Source organism: Oratosquilla oratoria, chromosome 1, assembly GCF_046742065.1.
Source record: "Oratosquilla oratoria isolate Oo_2021 chromosome 1, ASM4674206v1, whole genome shotgun sequence".
Lineage (NCBI taxonomy): Eukaryota > Metazoa > Arthropoda > Malacostraca > Stomatopoda > Squillidae > Oratosquilla > Oratosquilla oratoria.
Genome location: NC_134777.1, coordinates 115650351 through 115676850, shown reverse-complemented (window position 1 = coordinate 115676850; position 26500 = coordinate 115650351). Strand labels below are relative to the sequence as shown.

The 26500-nt window shown below is 39.1% G+C and overlaps 3 protein-coding genes across 3 annotated transcripts; all 3 read right to left on the bottom strand.

Annotated features, from left to right (window-relative positions):
• Positions 1–4499: 4499 nt before the first annotated feature.
• LOC143031205 (uncharacterized) lies at positions 4500–5906 on the bottom strand. The gene is made up of 3 exons (XM_076194758.1): positions 5758–5906; positions 4952–5099; positions 4500–4804 (listed from the first exon to the last, which is right to left on the bottom strand). The coding sequence occupies exons 1-3, from the start codon at positions 5758–5760 to the stop codon at positions 4650–4652; spliced, it is 306 nt and encodes a 101-aa protein (XP_076050873.1). The 5' UTR covers positions 5761–5906; the 3' UTR covers positions 4500–4649.
• A 6594-nt stretch (positions 5907–12500) lies between these two features.
• LOC143031200 (uncharacterized) lies at positions 12501–12975 on the bottom strand. Its single transcript, XM_076194743.1, has 2 exons — positions 12838–12975; positions 12501–12692 (listed from the first exon to the last, which is right to left on the bottom strand). The coding sequence occupies exons 1-2, from the start codon at positions 12962–12964 to the stop codon at positions 12529–12531; spliced, it is 291 nt and encodes a 96-aa protein (XP_076050858.1). The 5' UTR covers positions 12965–12975; the 3' UTR covers positions 12501–12528.
• Positions 12976–18744: 5769 nt separating this feature from the next.
• On the bottom strand, positions 18745–19973 carry LOC143031191 (porwaprin-b-like). The gene is made up of 3 exons (XM_076194731.1): positions 19858–19973; positions 19609–19717; positions 18745–19467 (listed from the first exon to the last, which is right to left on the bottom strand). Exons 1-3 carry the CDS (start codon positions 19858–19860, stop codon positions 19313–19315), a joined length of 267 nt encoding a protein of 88 aa, XP_076050846.1. The 5' UTR covers positions 19861–19973; the 3' UTR covers positions 18745–19312.
• Positions 19974–26500: the final 6527 nt, after the last annotated feature.

The window sequence follows — 26500 nt, the reverse complement described above, 5'->3', positions numbered from 1 at the left end:
GAGAGAGAGAGAGAGAGAGAGAGAGAGAGAGAGAGAGAGAGAGAGAGAGAGAGAGAGAGAGAGAGAGAGAGAGAGAGAGAGAGAGAGAGAGAGAGAGAGAGAGAGAGAGAGAGAGAGGATTACAAAGGCGGAGCATGCCGACAGGAGACCTTTTGGTCCATATCTAGGTCGGATGCGAAAAAAATCATATTAATAATAAAATAATAAATAAAAACTATAATAATGTAAATAACAAATAAAATACATAAATAAATGCATAGGTATAGTTAAATAATAAATAAACAGATAAATAGTTAATAATGATAAATTGACATATAACTAATAATAAATGAATATCAGACAGACAAATGATAACAAAACAAAAGCAAATAATATAAAATAAATTATAATCATTACAGCATCTTGCTTAGGTGTTTATCTAAATGATTCTTAAAGCTTCGAACTGAACTACATTGCACTACCTGTGCAGGAAGTTTATTCCATTCATTAACTACACGGTTGGTAAAGTTGTTTCTACCTACTTCCAAATTGAATCTATTTCCGGACAGTTTGAGACCCTTGTTTCTTGTCTGATTCTCATTCAATGTGAAAATTTGGTCAGTTTTGATGTTGTCAATTTCCTTTAAAATCTTAAAGACCTGTATCAAGTCACCTCTGAGTCTACGCTTTTTTAGGGAAAACAGATAGATAGATAGATAGATAGATAGATAGATAGAGAGAGAGAGAGAGAGAGAGGGAGAGAGAGGGAGAGAGAGAGACAAAGAGGGACAGAGGGAGAGAGAAAGAGAGACTGATGAAATGTATCGTATCGAGAAGTCTAAAAAAATCAAGGATAAAAGTAAGGCAATTTTTTTTTATGTAAAATGATTCAGGGCATATATGTTGACAAATGCCCCAAGAAAGGGAGAAAGACCCCAAGACACTCTGGTCTGCAAAGGAAGTCAGACCACTGAAGACATTGATAAGATCTGTGTAAGAGGCGAGCCTCTTTGCCTGTCAGGTTCCTTTTCCGTGTAGGATAAGGAGCCCCACTTTCACCTGACCAGAAGGCCCCTGAGGGACAAATGGATGTCTCTCTTTCCTATAAAAGTGCAGCCAAACTGATCTGCCGTCAGTCACGGGTCCTCCCTCGGACAGCGCGCAAGGCCAACCGAACAATCAAGTTCAAGGTAACATTATTTCACCCAACCACTCCTCGCCCAATACGCTACGTTCACGTCCTCAGGTTTTTCTTTGATTTTTTTTTTATTCAGCTGAGAGGGTGACTGGGGATCTCAATACTCAGAGGAGGACGTCTTTAGGGTCGTTAGTAGTTCACCAAAAGGGGGATGGATCTTGTCATCCATCAGGGAGAAGTGAATCCTTGTAATATATATTTACCTATTCCTGCGGATTTCCATCGAGCCTTTAACGTGTTTAACCTAACCACAACTAACTCCTCGATGGGGAAGAATAGGCTTTTGGTGTTTTTTTCTGGCTTTGAATAGGTGATTTTATTCATTCGTACTGATACATTCACCATAGCTTCTCCATCTCTATTCTCATGTATTCTATATTTATGGATTACTGTTTCGTAGCCTCCTGAAAAGACCAACTAAACCGTGAATGATATCATTCAGAATTCACTAAGTTTGACCTGCAGCCCCAAACGAGGTCAAAGAATCTCAGGTTAGGACACCAAATCAGAAACTAAAGTGTTAAGAATTATTATGTGACGGAAACTTTTTTCTTTCTTTATCAGATGTACGTTGTCTTCTTGATGATGTGTGCTGTTGCCCTGGTGGCCTCCAGTCCCTCCCCCAGCCCTGACTGCCGCTACTGGTGCAGGACACCAGAGGACCAGGTCTACTGCTGTGAGAATGACAGACAACCTGTCCGCCCAGTGCTCAGTAAGGATCAGTAACTTGTGCAGTTTCTAAAGGTTCAGATGAACAAACACCCATGCGGCGAAGTACCTGCAAATGGGTTGATTAATTATTATTTACTATTTATCTGTTTATTATTTAACTATATCTATGCATTTATCTATTTTATTTATTTTATTTATTCTATTATTATTTATTTTACTTATTTAGCTTTATTTATCATTATTATAATTTTTTCGCATCCGGCCTAGTTATGGACCAAAAAGTCTCCTGTCGGCATGCTCAGCCTTTGTAATCCTTTGTATTTGATTTACTTGGTTTGAATACTTAAGTGGACCAAAAGGTCTCCATTTGGCGTGCTTTGTTATTGTAAATTACTAGTTATTTTCAATGGGGTAATTGCTTTATTTCTTTATCTGGCTAATTCCAAACAATATTATTCAGATTTCTAAAGAAAAAAAAAAAAAAAAAAAAAACTCAAGTGCTTGATAAATTTCTTGTTGAGTGATCATCTTAATTATTCTATCTAAACAAACGCCTTACAATTTAATTAAGCTTTAATAAAAACTTTAATCTTTAAAGAGTTAGAATTATAAGAATTTGTTCTAGCTAAATAGTTGGCTTGATCATTTTGTTATGGGTAACAATTTTTTACTCATACGTATACAGAAAGGAAGTTTCCGCCTTATAATTGGGGTGGTGTAGTCTAAACATATACCCAACCTTCTCCCATCCCATTGAACGCCCGTTTGATATCCCTTACATATTTGCTTCTTGTGGGTTAAGGGTCATCACTGACCTCCGCACACTATGCGGGGATAGGAACAATGCAGGAAGACATAGCACCTTCACAGCAGAGCCCGATAGCCGAAATTGGTTTACCTCCACAGCTTCATTACATAGTGATCCTTCTCCCTCGTCCACTCAAAAATCTAAAAAAAGAAGAAAAAAAAAATCGGGCAGCGCCAATTTCTCATAAATTTACAGGCACTCTCCATTCACATTCATTTTTCATTATCTCCCTTCTCTGCACGGCAGAGATTCCTTTTGTACCCAATGCCCTCATCCCTCCCCTCCGCTCATCCCATTCTCGGTCTTTCCTTCAAGTTCACTCCATTCGCCTCCGCTTTCGACACTCGGCTCTAGAAAAATGAAAGGACTGATAACATATTGATAACTCTGGATTCACAGCTGAAGTACGAGTGGTATTATTCTGATTGATTCCCGTATGATGTATTGACTGCATAACAAGAGTAACACAACATTTTCTTTTGTCACAAAAAAAAAAAAAAAAAAAAAAAAAAAATATATATATATATATATATATATATATATATATATATATATATATATATATATATATATATATATATATATATATATATATATATATATTGATAACTCTGGATTCACAGCTGAAGTACGAGTGGTATTATTCTGATTGATTTCCGTATGGTGTATTGACTGTATAACAAGAGTAACTCAATATTTTCTTTAGTCACAAATATATATATATATATATATATATATATGTATATATATGTATATATATATATATATATATATATACATGTATGTACATGTATGTATATGCATGTATATATATATATATATATGTATATACAATATATATATATATATATATATATATATGTATATCACTTTTAATGTGTACTGTACCTCCGTCCTGCTCTCCCTCCTTGAATCTCTTCTGCACTACCTCTACGTATGACTCCACCTCTTCAGTGTGACACTGTCCCCAAAGACAGAAACCTTAGCTACTGCTAACAAAATATCTTTTCTTTAACAGCCAAGCCCGGCCGGTGTCCTCAAATTCGGGACGTGTGTCCACCGGTGCGACTCTTCGGATTAGGGCCACCCCAGACTTGTTCCAACGACGGCAGCTGTCATGGCCCTCACAAGTGTTGCTTTGACAGGTGCCTTGGGGAACATGTGTGCAAGGCCCCACGTCCCCATTATGGCTGAGTTTGAAGCCCCATCATCTCCGCGAGGTCCTGCTCCTAAAAGAGTAGAAACGTTTGGCGATATTAAGAACAACGTTTACTTGTGCACGCGCCAACATACAGAACGGGTACCTCTTGTTCTTTGTTTATGTTTATTTGTTCTGTTTATTTGTTCGCGAATGTCCTTAATAAAACAGTGAAGAACAACCTTAGTTTTCTTATGCTTTCCATTAGTATCTGAAAGAGTTACCGGACGTAGATTCAAAGAGGTGACGGTTTGGTACAGGGGAGTTAATCAAGCATAAGTTGACCTTGTTGCCAAAAATTATGACCCGAGTTGACCCTTAGTGTATGTCCCGCAGTCTTTGGGAACCTCTGCCTGGAGGCGTGTGGTTGCGGCCGAAGCCGTCACCTTTCTCCTATACGCTTGGAATGTTGGGGGTAGATAACAGTCACTGCTGGTGATCGGAGAGAAGTGCAAGAATCGAACCCACGATTAAGCAAATGCAAGACCAGCACGCTTTTGATTACGAAAAAAAGATTTTGTAAAAAAAAAAAGAAAAAAAAAAAAAAAAAAAAATCTGCCGCTGGAACACCTCTATCATTGATTTGTTCCTTTTGCGCACACGATGCCAAATCTAATGCTGGATTTCCCCTCTGCGGGGATTCCAAAGAATGTCTTCAGGATCAAGATTGTATGTGTCGATGTAGGCTTTAAACAAATCTTAGGAAAACTTTTTTTTTATTCTAACAAAATAAGTAAACATTCGAACAACAGATTAAAAGGAAGATGAGAAGAAAGTGTTGTTGACATTTGTGACTATTGTGCGGGTTTGCACACGCGTTCTCGGAGACAACTGTCGTAGCAGCACTTGTCTGATCCGTAGCAGCCTTGGTCGTTGAAGCATATCCTAGGTCCTTCATTGTATCCCGCTGGAGGGCAAATCCTGATCGGAGGGCAGCGACCGGGTTTGTCTGTCAACAAAAGAAATAGTTGTGTTCAGACGAAAGGACAAGTTCCTCTCCTTCATAGATCTCCCCATAAGTCAAATGACGAGAAATGTAACAAAAATTATATTATGGCAAAAGGAGGTCTGGTCGTTGTTGTACAACAATACTTACCTTCGGGCAGGGGCAGTGGCTTGCTACCATCGCAACACTCGTATTCCCCCCATGGTGTCTTGCACCACAAACGACATGAGGAACTGGGCTGGGGGGGAATGGAAGCCACCAGGGCCAAAGCGCACATCAAGACAACAGTGGCATACATCTGATAAAGAGAAGAAAATCCTTGAAACAAATTCACTCTCCATATAAGATACGTGCTTGAACAGCACAGACTGCAAATAGTGATTGAACACTTTATTGTTAGATATGCGACTGTGCATCTACATGTACGTATATCACAGGTGAGAAATGTAGTAACACATTTGTAAATCACAACTAACACACGATTAGATATGGCCAAATAAATTCAGCAGTGTTTCAACACGTTGATAAATTTAATCACCGGATGGACTGGGAGAAATCTGATCTCATTTATAAATCAGGGTGTGGGTTCAGTAGGAAAATGGTGGAATCAATATTAATTGATTATCTGCCCACGATCAATATTTCCAAGGGTCAATGGACCCCAGACATCATTTCAGGACTATTCATCACCAAAAATATTGTCAACAAGCTTCCTCCCCCTCCCCCTGACCCGACCTCGTGTCAACCTCAGGTCAACTAGGGTTGGGGCAGTGATGTTCTTTATTTTCTCATGTTCCCTTTCTTTTGTAAGAGGTTGCTACTTAAGATAGCCTCCTCCCTGCCACTTTGTACTACTGAAGAGGATTGCAGGTAGCAATCGAAATATATAGTTCCGCTTACGCAACTTTTTCTTTCGTCCGACTGTGGTGTTAGTTGTGATGTACGTATATACTTACCATCGTGATGGTGTTTTAAGCTTCTGTTTGTAGTTGTGTATGGGTGGTTCGGTTGCTGAGCTGAGTCGTGCAATTGGCAGCTGTAGCTCTGCGAATGACGGTAGAGCTGGTTGGCTCTCCTTATATAGGGAGCTGCCTCACCTGGTAGAGTGGGTGTATGAGTCTCCTAGCCCGCGCGAAAGTTTGAGGTTCGCGCGCCCTCCACCTTCCCCTCCCAAACCAGGAAAACTTTTCAACTTGATGGTAGGTTCTTGTCGCTCCTCGTGCGTCACGTGGCCTTACGTAGTCCTTTCTTGATGCTAAACCTGAGCGTGTCTTACTTCTCTGGACAAGCTCTGCAGAGATTGACCCAAGAACAATGGAGAACAATTACAAATATATATATATATATATATATATATATATATATATATATATATACATATATATATACATACATATATATATATATATATACATATATATATATATATATATATATATATATATATATATATATATATATTTGTATGTAAAAACTTTCCCACGCGCACATACGAGGCAATACACTATCAAGGTGGAGGTGGGTTGAACGCAATATTTCGTGTAGGTGCACATAATTCGAGCATACATATATAAGAAAGTCGTGCTCAACTTATATCTCTCTTGATAGCGTATTGGGCTACGTCACTGTAACTTTGTTACGGGTTAGCTGGGTTTGAATCCTTGGCTCGTCCACATTTCAATTTCCAATGGATGCCTCCATCGAGCGACTCTCAGTCTCGACTGCGATGGCATGGAATTAAAAGTGATTTGTGGTTGAAAAAATGTATTAATTGATCACTGGGAACCACTCAGTGTGTATGTGTATATACATACATACATATATATATATATATATATATATATATATATATTTATATATATATATGCATATACAAGATAACAAACAATGGAGAATGTAGCCTTTAACAAAATCTGTCTTTATGGCTTGATCATATCATCATGCCACTAGCATTTACAATTAAAGAAAACTTATGATAAAACACATAAAAGGATTTATGTAACAAATTTATTTCAGAACGTGGTTGAATGGCTCGTGGAATAACAATATTTGCTACTTAAATGTCAATTTATTATTATTTACTATTTACCCGTTTGTTTATTATTCAACTATACCTATGCATTTATTTATTAATTTTATTTTTGTTTATTTTATTTGTTATTATTTATATTATTATAATTTTTATCTATTTAATTATTTATCTATCATTATTTTTTTTCGCATCCGACCTAGTTATGGACCAAAAGGTCTGTCCGCATGCTCCGCCTTTGTAACCCTTTGAATATTTTCGGACGCTACTTGTAAGACCCGATTCCCACGTTGATAAGCTATAAACGTAATCTAAATGTGTCCTATAATTAATTTTGCGGACTCTTGCTAGTGTGTTTTTAATTTTTCTTTGAAGAGGGAGGTCTGTGGGGTTAATGGGTGGAAGGGTCTGCTGGAATTAGGTTTGGTGGTTGGTCTTGAAGTGCTTGTTTTGTGATCTTAGTATGAATGTGTTCTTATGACTTTGACTTCAAATGGATATCACTTCCGTTCTTTTTAATCGTTATTTTGCGGTCCGTTTTGGCACTCTATTCAGTTATTTTCTCTTTCTAAGATATTTTAGAAAAAGAGAGAAAAAAACATAAAAAGACATGAAAGGACAGCGTAAGATCATGTGTCGTATGAAGAATAAGCATAGCCCGCCATCAAGTTGAAAATTTTTCCTGCTCTGAAAGGGGAAGGTGGAGGAAGATGGCTCCATCGTACCGCGAACTTTCGCTGAAATGGAGGCCTCTACATCCCTCGACAAGGTGAAGCCGCTCCCTACATAAGGTGAGTCAGCTACCCCTACCGTCATTCGCAAAGCACCAGTTGCACATTACACGTCTCACTTGTGTAACCGAACCGGCTCTACACAGATACAAACAGAAACTGAAAACATCCTCAGGATGGTAAGTATATACATGTATGTCTGTGCATAGTCCTAACATTTAACAAAAAAAGCGTTCTGTCGCTTTTTGGTGGCTGTGCTGTCCAGGCACGTAGCTGATGCATCTTTGTCGAGAAACGAGACAATTTGTTATAAGAATTTTCTTCTCTTTGTCAGATGTATGCCACTGTTGTCTTGATGTGCTCCTTGGTCCTGGTGGCTTCCAGTCCCGATCCCAGTTCCTCCTGCCGTTACTGGTGCAGGACACCAGAGGGACAGGTCTACTGCTGCGAAAGTGGCAACCAAAGGCCCAGTCAAGTCAGAGGTGAGAGCCACAACGGTCATCTGGTCCTCTCTTGCCATAATCCCGTTTCCGTGATATTTGTCGACATTGGTGTTTTGGGGGGAGATTTCAAAAGATAATCACTTGTCCTTTCGACTCAACTCAATTATTTCTTTCGTTGACAGTCCCCAAACCCGGTCGCTGTCCCCAAAACAAGATAGCTTGCCCTCCGGTGGGATACTTCGGAGGACGTCCTCAGACCTGCTCCAACGATGGCGGCTGCTACGGCTATGACAAGTGCTGCTACGACAGGTGTCTCAGAGAACACGTGTGCAAGCCCCCACATTTCTAATAGTCACAACTCTGAACTATGCCTTTCTCTCGTATTTCTTAAAAATTCTTGTTATTCACCTTGTTTTTTTTTTTAGAATAAAAAGCTTATATTAAGAATTGTTTAAAGCCTACAAGCACACACACTAAAGAATGCCAAAGGCATTCGTTGGTTACCCGCAGAGAAGTCCACCATTAGATTTACCATAATGTGCGCAAAAGAACAAATTATTAATACACTGCAGGTGTTCTAACGCTAGTGCCGTTGCTTTCCTACAAATTTTCTGCTTCAAATGAAGAAAAGGATTTAATCGAAGGATGAAGAACGAATACTGAAAGTCAACTCAAGTCAAGAACTATTTCAACGAGTCTACTTTCTTTGTCTTATTTGAGTAGGCGATTCCATTTGTGTTTTTAGACGCCATAGTCTTTACCCTAAAAATATTTATATTTTATTTATCAATTGAGCAGGTCTTGATATCCACCTTAATGATTTTTATCTGTCTAAAGCCTACCCTTTTCATTCGAATTTGAAGTGCGTCTGTTCTTTAGGTAAACCATCAGTGAGGTGACCTTTGCTTTGGATAATCTTTTACGGGAACTCCAGATCGTCTGCAGAATGTTCAGTGATATGTCTTGCATTCTAGTGGTATGAAGTACATGTGAATTGTATGATGAAATTACCACGATCTCGAGACCGGAGAGTCTCCCTTCTAGAACCTCCTTAAGTTATTGGAAAGACGTGAATTAGCGACCGACAGGATTTCAACAACTATGATGAGGAGCAAAAATTTAAGTAACTTATTCATAACCAGTGAGGTCTGAAACGCAGCACACCGAATGCCTGTATATCGGTCAAAGAATAAAGAAATCTCCTTACTGAGGGTAAGAGATAAAAAGTTAGAATAATAATAAAGGAAAAGAATAAATATAGAATTAGAATAACTATAAAGGAACAGAATGAATATAGAAAAGAAAAATATCAAATAGCAAACGATTGCATCAAAAAGAAAGTCTTTGTTCGGCGGATAATTGGTTACAAACAGGAATAAGACGAGACAAGATCGTAGGAATATTATTATATGGGGACTGACAGATGATCGATCCAAAGCTTTAAGAAAATTGATGAGTCCTTGCTGTCAAATCATGATCGGTTTTACAATCATCATAGCTTTGATCGGTTTTACAATCATCATAGCTTTGTGCACACAAATAATAAATATTGTATTAGTTCAACTTGAAGTACTTCCTCGCTATTGAGGATTATGTTTAAGTTTACTGAATCTATCTACGCTGTCATCACTTCTGATGGCATCCCACTCATCGGCACGTAATAATGATAAAATCTTACGTGAATGAAAAGATCTCTAACATCAGCTTTATCGTATGCTACTTCTCAGATCCGGGCACCGTGCTCAATGGCTTCGTGTGTATTCTGAATGCACCCAATGCTCTTGCGTCACATCACACCGAGGGAAAATAATTTTCTATCAATAAAAGGGTGCCCGATGGCCGAGAGGTTGACAGCATCGCTACTTAAGCAGAGGTCGAGGTGACTGCAGTTCGAATCTTGCCACCAGCGAGTTGGACCAAGGGTATGGTTTATTATATTCCACGCTACAAAGTCCTCTGTAAGGGGCATCTTCCTAGCCTCCTGATAACGGGGCTAGAGCTTCGGTGTTTGGGTGGAGGTCAGAAATGGAGGAGGTTTGATTCCTGCCTGGCGGCGAGGCGGGTTCATAGTAAAGGCATACATGCATACAGATCGCAAAAGCTTTTCCCCATTACAAGGGATATAGAAAAAAAATAAACACTCCCACACATTCCATCCCCAAATAATCCACTCCCTTCTACCCTCTTCCCTCCCTCTTATCTAGGCACCTCTTGACCACTGCCCTGTGTCAGAAGCAGTGTCGCACACTACATTAAGTTCCTTGATTAAAAGATCCCCGCCTGAGGACCCACCATGCTATCCCTCTGTGAGAGGGTGATTTTGTGATGTGATGACACATATGGTTGATAGAAAATATGAAGTCTGTTCAAATTGCAGGCATGGGTACAAACCATGTGATTTGACAATCCTCTTTAGAATAGAAAAGAAATCTTGTTACATATCAATCACCTAATCGATCCGTTGTACAAGATCTTACTAGCATGAACCCTACAGCCGCCAGGTAACTGGGAGGAGCCACTGGATTGGCTAATAAGTTACTAGAAGAAGAAATATTGTGTTGTTTCAGAATAGCTAGGGTGAGGTTGTGTACAATGAGATGTTCTGTGTCTTGTGTGTCATGGTTGAATTCGAGGGATTTTGTTGATGTGGCCAGGTCTATTCAATGTTGTTATTGTTCTAGTGCTGGATGGTGATCTGAACGTAGTGGTGCTAATATGGTTCTTGTTTTTCTTAGGAAGAATTTCTCTTTGGGTCAATTGTCTGGAGAAGTCTGATGGACCGAGGTGTTTGATAGTCGGTTTGGAGGTACTTGTTTTGTGACATCATTGGGAACGTGTTTTTATATGGACGTGTTGTGAGGTGGTGGTAGTATGTTGTTACAAATATTTGATGAGAAATTTGTTGGTAAGGTGGCCCTCCTTGAACATATACTGGATTGAGGTGGTCGTCAAATTAGTTATGTTTCTTTCTATGATTACTCTTTCCATTACTTTGGATGTGGTGGATTAGTCTGGGCTTAATCTGCTGAAAGTTGGATTTTCTGTTGATTTCTTGGTTTTTATTGTAAGTATCATATGAAGTTTTTTTTGTATTTTTGTGTGTGTAAAACCAGGAGCGGTTGAAAGCATGAAACACCTACTGTATACAAAGAGTATGTTGCATGTAAAACATTGTTCCTTTTATGATATGTATGAAAAAGGGAATTGTAAATGTAAGATATTTAGACTACGAAGTGTACATCTGCAAAGAAATAACACTGTAAGACTGACATGCTTAGACTCTTGTCCTTCTGACATTCTTCTACTGAATCCTAAAACATCTGTTTTGCATCAGTATTTCACTTCAAATTGTGCCTTCCTCGTCCTGTTGTATTTATTTTGAAAACTCCCCAGTCTCGGGATCATGGTAGATTCCTCAGACAACTTAAAAGTATTTTATCATTCAAGTCTCTGGATTTAACAAGAATGTGATATCAAATCACTGAGCATCCTGTAGCCGATTTGCAATTCCAGTAAAACCTTGTTGAAAGTTCCTTTAAAGCCTAGAGGTCCCTCAAACTCGAACGAAGCTGCCAGGCTTAATCCAGGATGGTCGTCGATGGTCGAGCGGGTTAGACCGTCCGTAATTTGCGGCTTAGGTCGATGTGTGGCAGTTTGAACCCTGCTGACAGCGAGTTGGACCAAAGGCATGGTTCATTAAATTCCACGTTACAAAGTCCTCTGTAAGGGACATCCTTCCAGCCTCCTGATAGGGGGAGTTTATGTTGTTAAATGGAATCGTCATCATCATCAAAATCATTGAGATAAAAACCAATAATTACTGGGTTAACGGACGGTTTCTTTTCTTAAGTAAATTCCGAATGAAATTACTTACTCGAATGAAATCATGACAGTATTCTTGTTACCATAAACTTTGGCCTGGATTGACCCAAAGTGTTTTTTTTTTTGTTTTTTTTTTTTAGCATTTGATTACTTCCACTCTTCTAAAGAACAGAGGTACCTCAAAGTCGAATGAAATGGAAAACTTTTAGTCAGAACAAAAACGACGTTAAAGTGGATATTAATATCTATTAGATTAATTGATTTTTTTCTTTAGTGTAAAGGAGATGCGATCTTAAAACCAGAATAGAATTACCTACTCAAATAAATCAAATAAAGTACACTCGTTAGTATATATCTTGACGTGGGTTGACCTTCAGTGCTCGTTCTTCAGCCGTTGATTTCATCCTTTCCTTCATTTGAAATAGAGACTTTGTAGAAAAGCAACACCACTTGTATGAGAACACTTGTAGCATATTAGTTATTTGTTGTTTTTGCTCACATTATGGCAAATCTGATAGTGGATTTCTCCTGTGCAGGGAATCCAACGAACGCCTTTGGTATTCTTGAGGATGAAGAGTTGCGTATGTGTCGATGTAAGCTTCAAACAAATCTTAAGACAAACTTTTTATTCAAACAGAACGAGATATATAACAGGAGTTTTTAAGGAAGACGAGAGGAAGGCATAGTTCAGAGTTGTGACTGTTAGAAAGATGAGGGCTTGCACACGTGTTCTCTGAGACACCTGTCGTAGCAGCACTTGTCGTAGCCATAGCAGCTGCCATCGTTGGAGCAGGTCTGAGGAGGTCCTCCGAAGTTCCTCACCGGAGGGCATTCGTAGCGGAGTGGAGGGCAGCGACCGGGTTTGACTGTCAACGAAAGAAATAATTGAGTTGAGTCGAAAGGACAAGTGATTATCTTTTGAAATCTCCCCCCCCAAAAAACCAATGTCGACAAATATCACGGAAACGGGATTATGGCAGGAGAGGGCTTGATGACTGTTGTGGCTCTCACCTCTGACTTGACTGGGCCTTTGGTTGCCACTTTCGCAGCAGTAGACCTGCCCCTCTGGTGTCCTGCACCAGTAACGGCAGGAGGAACTGGGATCGGGACTGGAAGCCACCAGGACCAAGGAGCACATCAAGACAACAGTGGCATACATCTGATAAGAAGAAGATTATTTCTTTGTAATAGAATGACTACTCTTTTGACAGAGATGCATTAGCTACGTGCCTGAATATCGCAGAAATCGAAAAGTGAGTGAACATTTCTTTGTTGAATATATGATTGTGAATAGACATACATGTATATACCTACCATCTTGAGGGTGTTTTTAGTTTCTGCTTGTATCTGTGTAGAGCCGGTTCGGTTACAGAGGTGAGACGTGCAATGTGCAGTTGGTGCTTTGCGAATGACGGTAAGCTGTAGTTGACTCTCCTTATGTAGGGAGCGGCTTCACCTCGTCGATGGGGGATTGGGACTTCCCGTCCGGTGAAAGTTTGCGGTACGCAGGAACGCTTTCCATGACCTTCCCTTTTCAGACCAGGAAAAATGTTCAACTTGGTGGGAGGTTGTAGTCGCTCCTCGTCACCCACGTGACCTAACGCAGTCCTTTCTTGATGCTAAATTTAGGTGCGCTTTGTTTCTCCTACATTATCTTAGGAGGAATAAATAACCTAAAAAGAATACTAAAAATACAAAGGACCGATTAAACAAGGACAAAGAATAATACCCATTTCAAGTAAAGTGCCGCTATGTCGGAAATGTATTCGGATTCCCTTTGTCAAAGACGTCCACAACAACTACAAGTAATGGATAAGAAAATTTTCACTTGGAAGACAGTAAAAAGTGATCCACAAAGCCAAATTCCTGGTACTAAATGACTGCAGTGAAGTACCTCAAAAAACAATACCCTCACTTCTGAAAGTCAACCTCATTAAAAGTGACCTTACAGCAAAAGATTCATAGCATACTACCCAATCTATCACATATACAGATGACCTGAGGATAACAAACCAATATAGCAACTTTAGAATACCTAAAATCACCCAAACGGATTCAGTCAAACTAGAGCAAAGGCTTAGAAAATAATAGGATGGAGGGATCCCTTTAGGAATGTTAAGTACTATTACTCGCTCCAGGCAACCATGAATCATATAAACACCCAAAAGGAAAATTGAATGGACAAAAGCTTCTATTGGAAAAGAACCCCCGCCCCCCACCAAAATAACAACAACAAAAAACAACAACAACAACTCACTATTGACACTCATATTTTCTTCAGCCCACACGTTAAAGACCTGATATCAAATATCACCAAGAACATAAAAACATTAAAGTCAATAGCAAGGACAAGCTTTGGAAACGCAAGTTTAAATCTACAGACAGTTCATGAAAACTACACTCGACCTTGTTTCGACAGTATGGTTTTCAATACTCAAGATTACCTACAAATTCTTTAAAGCAGACAAAAAAGTAATTGAAAATGATAAAAGGATGCACCAAAACCAATCTAACAGAACATCTGCATTCAGAAACCAAAATCCTTCTCATGGAACATCCTATCAAAACGATAGTTATGCAGCTCTATACCTTCGACACAACTCAACCATCTCATTACATCACAGAAAAAGTACCAACTGAACGCAACAAAAAAGACTACACCAGGAACGTACACCTATCATAACCTACTACATGTACCGCGCAACACAATTCATAAGACCACATGCACACTAAGATCACAAAACAAGCACTTCAAGAACAACCACCAAACCTAATTCCAGTAGGCCCTTCCAACCATTAAACTCAAAGAGTACCTTCTTCAAAGAGAAATAAAAAGAACACTGGTATAAGTCAGCAAAAGTATCGAACACTTTTAGATTACACATAAAGCTTCTCAGTATGGGAACCGAGCCTGAAAAGTAGCATACGAAAATGTTCATGCTAGAGATCATTTCCTTAATTGTACCGTTTGTCATGTTTACGCGCTTAAAGATTGTATGTCCTGTGATCTACTTTACATCTGTCGATTTGCCATAAGTCAAGGTGGAATATTATTGTAGATTTTTAACTAGTTGAGACTGATATGTAGCCAGTTACATTCGAATGACAATAACTCGACACCCGAAGCCCCGTTGCCACGTACGAGTTGGCTGTAAAATATTTTCATCATCATTACACTGGTCAACAAAGAATTTGTGCCAAGGAAAACAGTAGGTGTATCTTATATGTTTTTTGTATGCAGACTCCAAAAATAATGTCCATTTTTTCCATCACCCACAGTTTTTGTGTTTCACACATTATATGTGTTACGTGGGATAAATTTCATTCAAGAAATTGGCAACACTGAGTTTGGCAACACTGCGTGAGATTGTTTTGCACTATCAGCCAATGTGTTCTTCAAGTAAACCACACTTATTGATTCAGGGAGATCTGATCTTGTGCGGGATTTAAACTTGTCATAAAAGCAATCTGAACTTGTTGCATCCAGAAAGAATACAAAGTTAGTTTTTATTGTAAGCGGCATCGTAATTTTGATTTTTTTTTTCAACTGGAGGATTGTGTGGTGTTTTGAAATGATGTATATTCTCTCATAAATATGACAGGACTGAGTGGCGCTTGTTTATTGACTCTTCAAAAGTGTGCCTGAAAGCTGTTTTGCTCCACAATGGAAATAAGTTTCCTTCTGTTCCTCTAGTCTATGCAGCTAACATGAAGGAAACATATGAATGTATGAAGTTTCTATTAAAAATAGATAAGTTAGTAAATAGAAATAAGTATGAAGAAATAAATGGATTAATTATCTGTTGTTATCTGTGGTGACCGAAAGGTTGTTGCACTTTTACTTGGAATGCATCTGGGTTACACAAAGTTTTGTTGCTTTCTCTGTGAGTGGGATAGTCGTGATGAAAAAATCATTATGAAAAGCATGTGTGACCGGAACGATCTCTGTTCCCAGGAGAGAAGAATGTTGTCAGTCCTCCTCTTGTTGATTCAAAGAAAATTTAATTGCCTCCTTAGCATATTAATCTAGGTTTGATGACAATTTTTGTTAAGGGTGTAGATATAAGTGACACGGGATCCACATGTTTGAAAAATAAGTTTCGTAGAGTAAATGACGCAAAAATCAAAGAAGGTATTTTTGTTAGACCACAGATTAGGGAGCTGATGAAAGACCAGAATTGTGATGGAGAGCTAAACGATCTTGACAAAGCTACATGGGTGTCATTTAAGAAACTTTGCACAGAGTTTTTGGTGAATCACAAAGCAAATAACTATTCTGAAATCGTAAAAGAGCTACTGACATCCAACAAGGCCTTGCGATGCAATGTGAGTGTAGAAATCCACTTCCTAGACTCTCACTTGGAATTTTTCCTTGCAAATCTTGGCAACGTCAGTGACGAGCACGGTTAGAAGTTTTATCAGGGCATTCTAAACATGGAAATCAGGTATCAAGAGACATGGAGGTTGTCAATGTTGGCTGATTACTGTTGAACACTAAAAAGGGACCTCCCAGAAACAAAATACATTCGAAAATCACACCTTTCTACATATTAAAGGTAAGTTTCATTGCAATATCAGCCTGATTTATTAGTTATAATTGTTTAAAATTTGATATGCTATCACAGAAAAACTATGCTTTATAGAAATTTTCTGAAAAGATATCTGATATCAGGAGAAAAAATACTATCAAATTGACCTCATTTTGCTTGCGGGACAGTTATTTTTGATAAATTGTGTTGAGCAGTGTTATCAATGTTGAATATAAATCAGACATGTTTTTCTGTATCCTTATACTGGATAGAGCCATCAAAATTGGTAGTTGCGGGTATAGACTGGGACTGCAATCCTTGATGTGAAGTGCCTTTTGTATTTCTAATCTCATTTGGATCCAAACACGTTTCTAAACCTTTGGTTTTATACTCAAGTTCTTCCTGGGTTATTAGTTGATCGTGTACAGATAATGTAAGGTTTCTGGATGCTCCTTAACAGTCTACACTGAAGCTTGATTGTCTTCATGCCGAAATACGTTTAAGGAAGGGCTTTATATTTTCTTTTATGTGTGTTTGAATTTGGAAACGACATGAGGTATTTGTTGTCGCTCTTTTGCCAACAAGATCTTTCATGTCTCGCACTTGATATACATACATATATATGTAAATATATACATATATAACGTAGAAACCACTGTTGGAGTAGAAAAGACTGGAAACGGGGAATCTATATATTTCGATTGCAAACTGCAATCCTCTTCAGTATCTACTGAAGAGGATTGCAGTTTGCAATCTAAATATATAGATTCCCCGTTTCCAGTCTTTTCTACTCCAACAGTGGTTTCTACGTTATTGACAAATGTGTGATTACATTTTTTCACCTGTAATATATATATATATATATATATGTATATGTATATATATATAGATATACATATACACACACACACATATATATATATATATATATATATATATATATATATATATATAAGTATTCTGTTTGAAAAAAGTACTTTGTAATTTTGTACAAATTTGTTGTTGTTGAGATAAGGTGTCTGAGAGGTATGATGGGGGTTACTAGGCTGGATAGAGTGAGAAATGAGGAGGTGAGGAGGAGAACGGGGGTGGTAAGGGAGTTGGGAGATAAGGTGGATGAAAAAGTATTGTGATGGTTTGGACACATGGAAAGAATGAGTGAAGAATGACTAGTAAAAGAGGTATAGAAGGCAGATGTGGAGGGAGTGAACTTGAGGGGGCGACCTAGGATGAGACGGATGGATGGGGTGAAAGGGGCTTTGGGGAAGAGGGGAATGTCTGTTGAGGAAGGATAGAAGAGGACAGAAGACAGGGGTGAATGGAAAATTGTTGTATATGGATGATGCTGTGATGCATGAGGTGGAATGAATGGGGGATGGGGGTTGAGGTAGTATGTGTGAGAAAAATTTGACGCAGCCCGAAGTGATTTCTCTCCATCTTCTCCTTTTCTGCATGAGGGGACGGAGAGGGTGGGTCGCCGATTTAATTAAGCGGCCTTGCTGTGGATGTGCTGTGTCTTGAGACACTGCTTGTGACCCAGGGCAGTTGACAAGATGCAGGGATGATCCGTTATCCTGGAGGTGCCAAGATAAGAGGGAGGGTATAGGGTGAAGGGGAGTGGAGTGTATTAGGGATGGAAGGGGTGGGAATGGTTTTTATGCCTTTGTATTTTGGCTACCTCCCTTGTAAGGGGAAAAAGCCTTTAGTATATATATGTATGTATATGAAATTTCATCTGTCATTCTCTTTATACTATTGATGATTTATGGAGACCCTAGAAGGAAAACTCCTCAGTCTCGCGATCATGGTATATTCCTCAGACAACTTCTATATATTTCGTCATTGCAGTCTCTGAATTTAACAAGAATGTAATATCAAATCACTGAGCATCCTGTAGCCGATTTGCAGTTCCCGTAAAACCTTGTTGAAGGTTCCTTTAAAGCCTAGAGGTCCTTCAAACTCAAACGAATCTACCAGGCTTTATCCAGGATGGTCGATGGTCGAGCGGGTTAGACCGTACGTAATTTGCGGCTTAGGTCGAGCGGGTTAGACCGTACGTAATTTGCGGCTTAGGTCGAGGTGATGGCAGTCTGAACCCTGCTGACAGCGAGTTGGACCAAAGGCATGGTCCATTGAATTCCAAGTAACAAAGTCCTCTGTTATGGACACCATTCTAGCTTCCTGGTAGGGAGAGTTTGTGACGCTAAACAGTATCGTCATCAAAATCATCGAGGTAAACACCAATACTTACTGGATTAGTAGACAATTTCTTTTCTTGGGGTTGAGGGTAAATTCCGAATGAAATTACCTACTCGAATAAAACCATTAAAGTATCCTTGTTGTCATGTATTTTGGCCTGGATTGACCCTAAGTGTTCGTTTTAGAGCCCTTGATTACATCCACTTTTGTATTTGAAGTAGAGACTTTGTAGGAAAGCATACTAGCGATAGAACACGTGCAACATATTAATTATATTTTTTCATGTATACACAAGGATAAATGTAATGGTGGATTTCCTCTCTGGGCAGATTCCAAACAGGGCCGGTTTTAAGCCTATTTGACCATATTTTTTTTTTAATTGGGCCCCTCACGGAAGTGTTCGAGCCCAAGTCTCTAGCAGAGAACACTGTGATGGAGTTTGTTTAAACTGGCAAGGAAATAATAATACTGTAGGCCTTATAAACCGAGGGATTTGTCAACGAACTCGTGAAAATTAAATATAAATTTCGAACTTTTGTAGAGTCCCCGCTATCAATTTTCTAACTGGGCCCCGCTATTCCTAGCACCGGCCCTGACTCAAACGAAAGCCCCTGGATTCTTCAGGATGAAGAGTTTCGTATGTGTCGATGTAGGCTTTAAACAAGTCTCAGGATTTTTGTTTATTCTAAGAAAATAAGTAAACATTCGAACAATAGATTAAAAGGAAGATGAGAAGAATGTGTTATTGACATTTGTGACTATTGTGCGGGTTTGCACACCGCATATCGGAGACAACTGTCGTAGCAGCACTTGTCTGATCCGGAGCAGCTTCGGTCGTTCAAGCAGGACCTAGGTCTTTCACTGTGTCCCCCTTGAGGGCAGACCCTGATTGGCGGGCAGTTACCGGGTTTGACTGTGAAGGAAATAAATAGTTGGATTTAGTCGAAAGGACACGTTTCTCTCCTCTAAGATCTCCCCATAAAGCAAATGACGAGAAACGTAATAAAAATGCGATTATGACAGAAGAAGGCCTGATCGCTGTTGTGGTACTCACCTCCCAGCAGTGGGTTGATAATGCACCAGATACCTTCACAGTCGGAATCTGATTGGGGACTGGAAGCCACCCGGGCCAAAGCACACATCAAGACAACAGTGGCATGCATCTGATAAAGAAATGAAAATCCTTGAAACAAATTCATTCTTCATATAAGACACGTGCTTAAACAGCACAGACTCCAAATAGTGATTGAACACTTTATTGTTAGATATGTGACTGTGCATTTACATGTACGTATATACTTACCATCGTGATGGTGTTTTAAGTTTGTGTTTGTAGCTGTGTATATACGGTTGCAGAGGGGAGTCGTGCAATGGGCAGCTGGTGCTCTGCGAATGACGATAGGGCTGGTTGGCTCTCCTTATATAGGAAGCGGCCTCACCTGGTAGAGTGGGTGTATGAGTCTTCAAGCCCTCGCGAAAGTTTGAGGTTCGCGCGCCCTCCACCTTCCCCTCCCAAACCAGGAAAAATTTTCAACTTGATGGCAGGTTCTTGTCGCTCGTCGTGCGTCACGTGGCCTTACGCAGTCCTCTCTTGATACTAAACCTAAGCGCGTCTTACTTCTCTGGACAAGCTCTGCAGAGATTGACCCGACACCAATAGAGAATAATAAAAAAGAAAAAAAAAAATAGACAATGGAGAATGTAGTCTTTAACAAAATCTGTCTTTATGTTTTGATCACATCACCATGACACTACCATTTACAATTAAAGAAAATTTGTAATATAACATATAAAAGGACGTTTGAAGAGTAATTATCCTGAGTAACAATATTTGCTACTTAAATGTCTTCAACGCGTGATTTTGATGTGTGTAGACTGGGCTTTGTATCTCTGCTTAGTATCGTTCGAAAGCAGCTGGTTGGGTATCGATCTCGGCTGGTTAAAATTCGAAAATAGTATTGCAACATGACTTGTGGCAAATCGACAGTTATAAGGCAGAGCACAAGGAATAGAAACTTTAAGCGCGTACTCATGACAAATGTTGCAAAAATGAAATTATCTCTAATATGAATATTTTCGGACGGTACTTGGAAGACCCGGTTCCTACGCTAATAAGCTATAAACGTGATATAAATGTGTCCAATAATTAATTTTGCGGACTCTCTCTAGTGTGTTTTTTATCTGTCTTTGAAGATGGTGCTCTATGAGGTTAATGGATGGAAGGGTATGCTGGAATTAGGTTTGGTGGTTGGTCTTGAAGTGTGAATGCGTTCTGATGAACAGACTCCAAATAGTGATTGAACAATTTATTGTCAGGTATGTGACTGTGCATAGCCATGGATGTATGTACTAACCATTGTGGAATTTGAAGTTTCTGAGTGTAGTTGTGTATAGTTGGTTCGGTTGCAGATCTGGGGCGTGCAGTAGGCAGTCAGTGCTCTGCGAATGACGGTAAGGGTGGCTGACTCGATATAGGAGATGTGGGGATCTGCAGTGTGACGAGAGCTTGAGATATGAAAGAAATAAGGAATAAGAAAAAAAAAAAAAAACCGCCTGCGCTCCATCTTCCCCGTCCGGACCTGTAAAATGATTCAACTTGATGGCAGGTTGTAGTCCACCGGGTTTGTCTGTGAACAAAAGAAATCATTAGACTCAATAGAAAGGCCAAGTGTTTTTCCTCTAAAATCTCCCCATAAAACAGATGACGAGAATTGTAATGAAACGAGATTATGGCAGAGAAACTCCTGATCACTGTTGTGGTACTCACGTACACCTGGAACAGGCAGTGGTTGTTATTGTCGGAGGAGTAATACTGTCCCTAAAGTGCCTTGCATCATGTATAGACACGGTAAAGGAAACATGGACTGGAGGTGAAGCTTTTATTCCTGACGTTTCGTCTATCGACTTTCTCAAAGGAATAAAAACTTCACCTCCAGTCCATGTTTCCTTTACCGTGTCTATACAACTTGTTCACATGGATTTTCATCTGCCTTGCATCAGTTACGACAGGAGGAACTGAACTGGGGGACTCGAATCCACGAAGGCCATGGGGCACATCAAAACAACAGTGGCATACATCTGATAAAGAGAAAAAAATCTTTCAGACAATTTCACTCTTCTTTCAATAAAGATGCTTGCGCTGCCTGCCTGGATAGCACAACCACCAAAAAGTGACTGAACACAATGCCATAATATATCACAATTCCATTTGAGCACACACAAAGTGTCTTTTTCCAAAATATATTTACATAAACGCATGATTTATACATAATTTTATATCTTAATTGAGAGGAAACGATGATTTTGTGTCAAGTCTTTAAGTTGAACAACTACACACTTCTAAAGGTATGACAATATGATGAGAGGAAATATACATTTAAATAGCAGCATTTCCTTTGACTTTTGAACAATGTATGCATGGTTTTTGTTGATGATAATCGAACGCTACCAGAAAGGGTCACGGTATGATAAGTAAAACAGACTGACGGAATTCAGGGTAAAATGATAAATTCTGCTCGATCTCAAAGGAGTTAAAGTAGGTATTGGGGTTGAGTGGGTACAGGTGGATGGGAAAACTGGGGAAAGTTTTCTGACTGGAGCTTATCTTATAGGACGACAATTTGTTAATCCCTGATTTATTTTCATAAACTATTTAGGAAAGATCACATAAGAACATAAGACCATAAGAATGAAAGAGACTGCAAGAGACCATAAGGCCTACACTAGGCAGTTCCATGTCCATTACCACCTGTCATCCCCATCCATAAAGATATCCAACCTTCTCTTAAAACAACCGATAGTTTCAGCGCTCACCAGATAGTTACTAAGTCTATTCCATTTGCTGACCACTCTATTAGTAAACCAATTCTTGCCTATTTCCTTCTTAAATCTAAATTTGTCCAGTTAAAATCCATTACTGCGAGTCCTGCCCTGTTGTCTTAATATGATGACCTTGTGTTCATCACTCTTGTTAGAGCCTTTGATCCATTTAAACACCTCTATTAGATCACCCCCGCACTCTGTATCTTTCCAAAGAGTGTAAGTTAAGGTGCCTAAGCCTCTCCTCGTAAGGTAAATTTCTGAGCCCGTGTATAATTTTGGTCATTCTCCTCTGTGCTGATTCTAGTGAATTGATGTCCATTCTATAAGACGGAGACCAAAACTGTACCGCATAGTCAAGGACGGGTCTAACTAACGCTAGATAGAATTTGATAATTATTTCTGCACTTCTATTCGTAACCGTCCTAGCAATGAAACATAATGCACTGTTTCCTGGATTTAAGGTCAGGACTCACTAGAACTCCCAAGTCTCTCTCGTACTCAGTTTTCTCTAAAAACGTGTTATCTAAGCTATATCTATTTTCAGGGTTGTGCAGCCCTACGTTTAACACGCTACACTTTGAGATATTAAAGTCCATTTGCTATTTCACCGACCATGTGAACAATCTATTAAGATCATCCTGCAGAATCTCGGCGTCGTCTCCTGACCTAATTGGGCGTCCCATTTTAGCGTCGTCCACAAACTTATCAACGTCACTATTAATCCCATTGTCCAAGTCGTTTATGTACATAATGAACAATAAGGGACCCAAAACCGAGCCCTGGTGGACCCCACTAGAAACACTCTCCCACTTGGATTTTATACCATTTATGGTGACCCGCTATTTTCTGTCACTGATCCAAGCTCTAATCCATTCTAACACTTTTCCTCCTATGCCATGGGCTTTGATTTTATTTAGTAGTCTCTGGTGGGGCACTTTGTCGAACGCTTTGCTAAAGTCAAGGTAAACAACATCGTAACTACCATTGTTATCTGACGCCTTATATACTTTAGTATAAAAAAATAGGTTAGTCACGCATGACTTACCCTTGAAGAAACCACGCTGTGTGTCATAAAGCAAATTATGTCTCTCGATGTGTTCTCTGAGCCTATTAACTCTTATTGATTCAAGAATTTTACCTATAATTGATGTCAAACTGATTGGCCTGTAGTTGCATATAGACGATTTATCTCCTTGCCCCCAAGCAATAGGCACAAAACTGGTGTCTACCGACTTATTAAATATTTAAGAACATAAAAACATAAGAATGAAGGAGACTGCAAGAGGCCATAAGGCCTACACTAGGCAGCTCCGTATTTCTGTTAACTGATCGCAGATTTCAAATTTACACTCCTTAAGTACTCTCGGAAAATTTTTGTCTGGACCCGGAGATTTTGTAGCTTTAAGTCTTTCAATCTGCTTGAGTACTTCTACCTTACTAATGCAAGAGGCAAGGTAGAATGAACAAATGATACATTGATACTCGTACAGTGAACACGAAAAAACACGTTTATGAGTGTCCTAGAAGAAAGAAAAAATGGCTCACTATTTCCCTTTGCGACGGAAAAGCAAATCCATGGCTTCAGTAATGACCAGAAGAAGAGCGATGCCTGTTACCACCCTCTGTTGCCAGTCGGAAATCTTCCTAACAGGAAAAGATTCTTGAGTTGCTCTCACTACACGGGGAATCCCCGCTGGTTATATAAAGCCTGCCCGGTGACCACACCTCTCCACCGACGGTGGAGCTCATGTGAGCTCAACTGATGAAGCAAGGGTTATCCAAGATGTCTCCAAAGATATCTTAGAGTTCTTGTATACTTATGCATCGTCGTTATACAGTACTTGTGACAAAATGTCTTTGTAATTTAATTTTCTTTTGATTTATGTCTCCATTATGTCAATCATGGTCCTCCTGGTCTCGAGTCTAAACATAAGAATGGAGGTGACTACAAGAGACCATAAGGTCTACACTAGGCAGTTCCGTATCCCTTGCCACCTGCCATCCCTATCCATGAGGTTATACAATTTTCTTTTAAAACAACCAATTATTTCAGGGCTCACTAAATGGTTATTAAGTCTATTCCATACGTTGGTAAACCAGTTCTTTTGGAAAACCGGTTCTTGCTATTTCCTTCCAATTAGACCCGATCTCATTTGTTTGCGTCTATTAAATCTAAACTAAATGTACCTACCCAAGCCCATTAAGTTAACTACACGTATTTAATATACAGAGAAAGGGAGAATAAAAAAAAGGTTGAAAATTAATATATCTATAAAAAACATATATACAGTATAATGTGGGAAGACTTAGAATAATAATAAAAAAAAAGATAGAAAATGAAGAACGAAAACGACAATGTGTAATTTTTCATAACTAACTTAACAATGTTCTTCTAATCTTTCCTGTGTAGATTGTACTGTCATGTGGCAATAGGCAATAACGTGTTATTTTATAATATATGGATTAACGGAGAACCTTTATATTAGGTCGACTGGAACAAAACATACCAAGCATAAATGTGACACCATTTTAGTACAAATTTTTTTTTCGAAATAGGGTGATCTTTTTTCAAGTTAACGAGCAGAACAGATATGTAAGAAATTATTTTTAGGTTACATTTTAAAGAATTTGATCAGGTCCGCTTTTGAAACGATTGTTTGAAATACACGGTGAAACATGTTGCGTACTAAGTTTATATAAGACGATAGATGGTGGAGATTCATACAAGGGAGTTTAGACAGTGTTCGTCATTAATCATAAATTTTCTGATAAATAAGAATGACATGAAATGAAGTCTTGGACTTTGGTTGAAGGAGTAGAGTTGAAGAGGGTGAGGAGCCGACGCCAGGAGGTGCTGAGTACCTACGGCCGAAGCCTTCACCTTTGCCCTATTGTGCACGGGACTGTTAGGACAGATAATGCAGTCGCATATGGAAATTAGAGAGGAATGCAGGAATCGAACCCACAATTGAGCGAATGCGAGATCAGCAAGTTGAGGACTTTCATCTCAAAGAAATAGTTTTCAGACTATCTATCCTTCATACATATCCGATAGTCAATAGGTATGACATCATTACTATTTTGATTAATTTTAGTTTTTAGCATATATTCAATTGTAAGAATCTGAAGCTTTCAGATTTCGTTGCTTCCAAGTCGTGGGTTCGAGTCCCGTACCGTTCTCCGATTTCCAGCAGAAACCATTAGTTACCTGCTCCAACAATCCAAACCCATCATAGGGCAAATGCGACGGCTTCGGCCGCAGCTACTCAGCGCCTTCTGGCGTAAGTTTCTTATCTCCAGGATCTTCCTCCATCATCTTATCTACATTTATAGAAATGAGAGTGAGGAGTCTACGCCAGAAGACGCTGAACACCTGTAGCTTTGGGAATCTGAGAGGAGTGTGGGATTTGAACCCAAAACAAAGCGAATGCGAGACCATCATGCTTCCGATTACGTCACCAGTGGGCCATGGCAATGCAAGAGTGAGCATATCTCCCTCGCAGAGCGCGCAAAAACAATAAGGTACAGTCATGGGCAGAATCTTTGACCCACACATATTTTTCCATGATCCAAAATTCTTTGTCAAATATCTTTTTCAATATAGTCAAGAAAATGTCCTAACCGGAAGCTAAATACTACAAAGGAAAACATATCACGTAAAAAAAAAAAAAAAAAAAAAAAAAAAAAAAAAAAAATAAAATTGAACGTTGCGAAAAACAGTAGCATGGGCCGAAAAACTTTTTCTCGTGACTGTACAGCAAGTCCCAAGTGACGATGCAGGTCTGGTGTCCAGGTCATTTCTGGTGTCAGATCGACAGAGACCTTCGTCTGGTGATGACGGGGGACCTTCGTGGTCTCGAAGTCTGAGTTCGGGGGATTTCCAAGTTCGGCGAAAGCATCAGGGTCAAAGTCTTTTCACATCTTCAACATCGGGAGCATGAACCGGGTCAACCGGCCTTGGTTGTCAACCAAAGAAGGGGAAGAAGAAAGAAAGACCCGAATAATAGTAATAATAAAAAGAAAAAGAAAAAAGAAAAGAAAAAATAATAATAATGAAATAAGAAAAAATAAGAATAAAATAAAAATAAAAATTAAGTAAATAAATAAATAAATAGATAGATGAA

Coding starts and splice junctions, on each gene's coding strand:
- LOC143031205 (XM_076194758.1), bottom strand. Junction 4,805..4,951: donor GCCACTGCCCCTGCCCGAAG/GTAAGTATTGTT, acceptor TTTTGTTGACAG/ACAAACCCGGTCGCTGCCCT.
- LOC143031200 (XM_076194743.1), bottom strand. CDS start 12,964: ATGTGCTCCTTGGTCCTGGTGGCTTCCAGTCCCGATCCCAGTTCCTCC. Junction 12,693..12,837: donor AAGGCCCAGTCAAGTCAGAG/GTGAGAGCCACA, acceptor TTTCGTTGACAG/TCAAACCCGGTCGCTGCCCT.
- LOC143031191 (XM_076194731.1), bottom strand. Junction 19,468..19,608: donor TATCAACCCACTGCTGGGAG/GTGAGTACCACA, acceptor TTTCCTTCACAG/TCAAACCCGGTAACTGCCCG.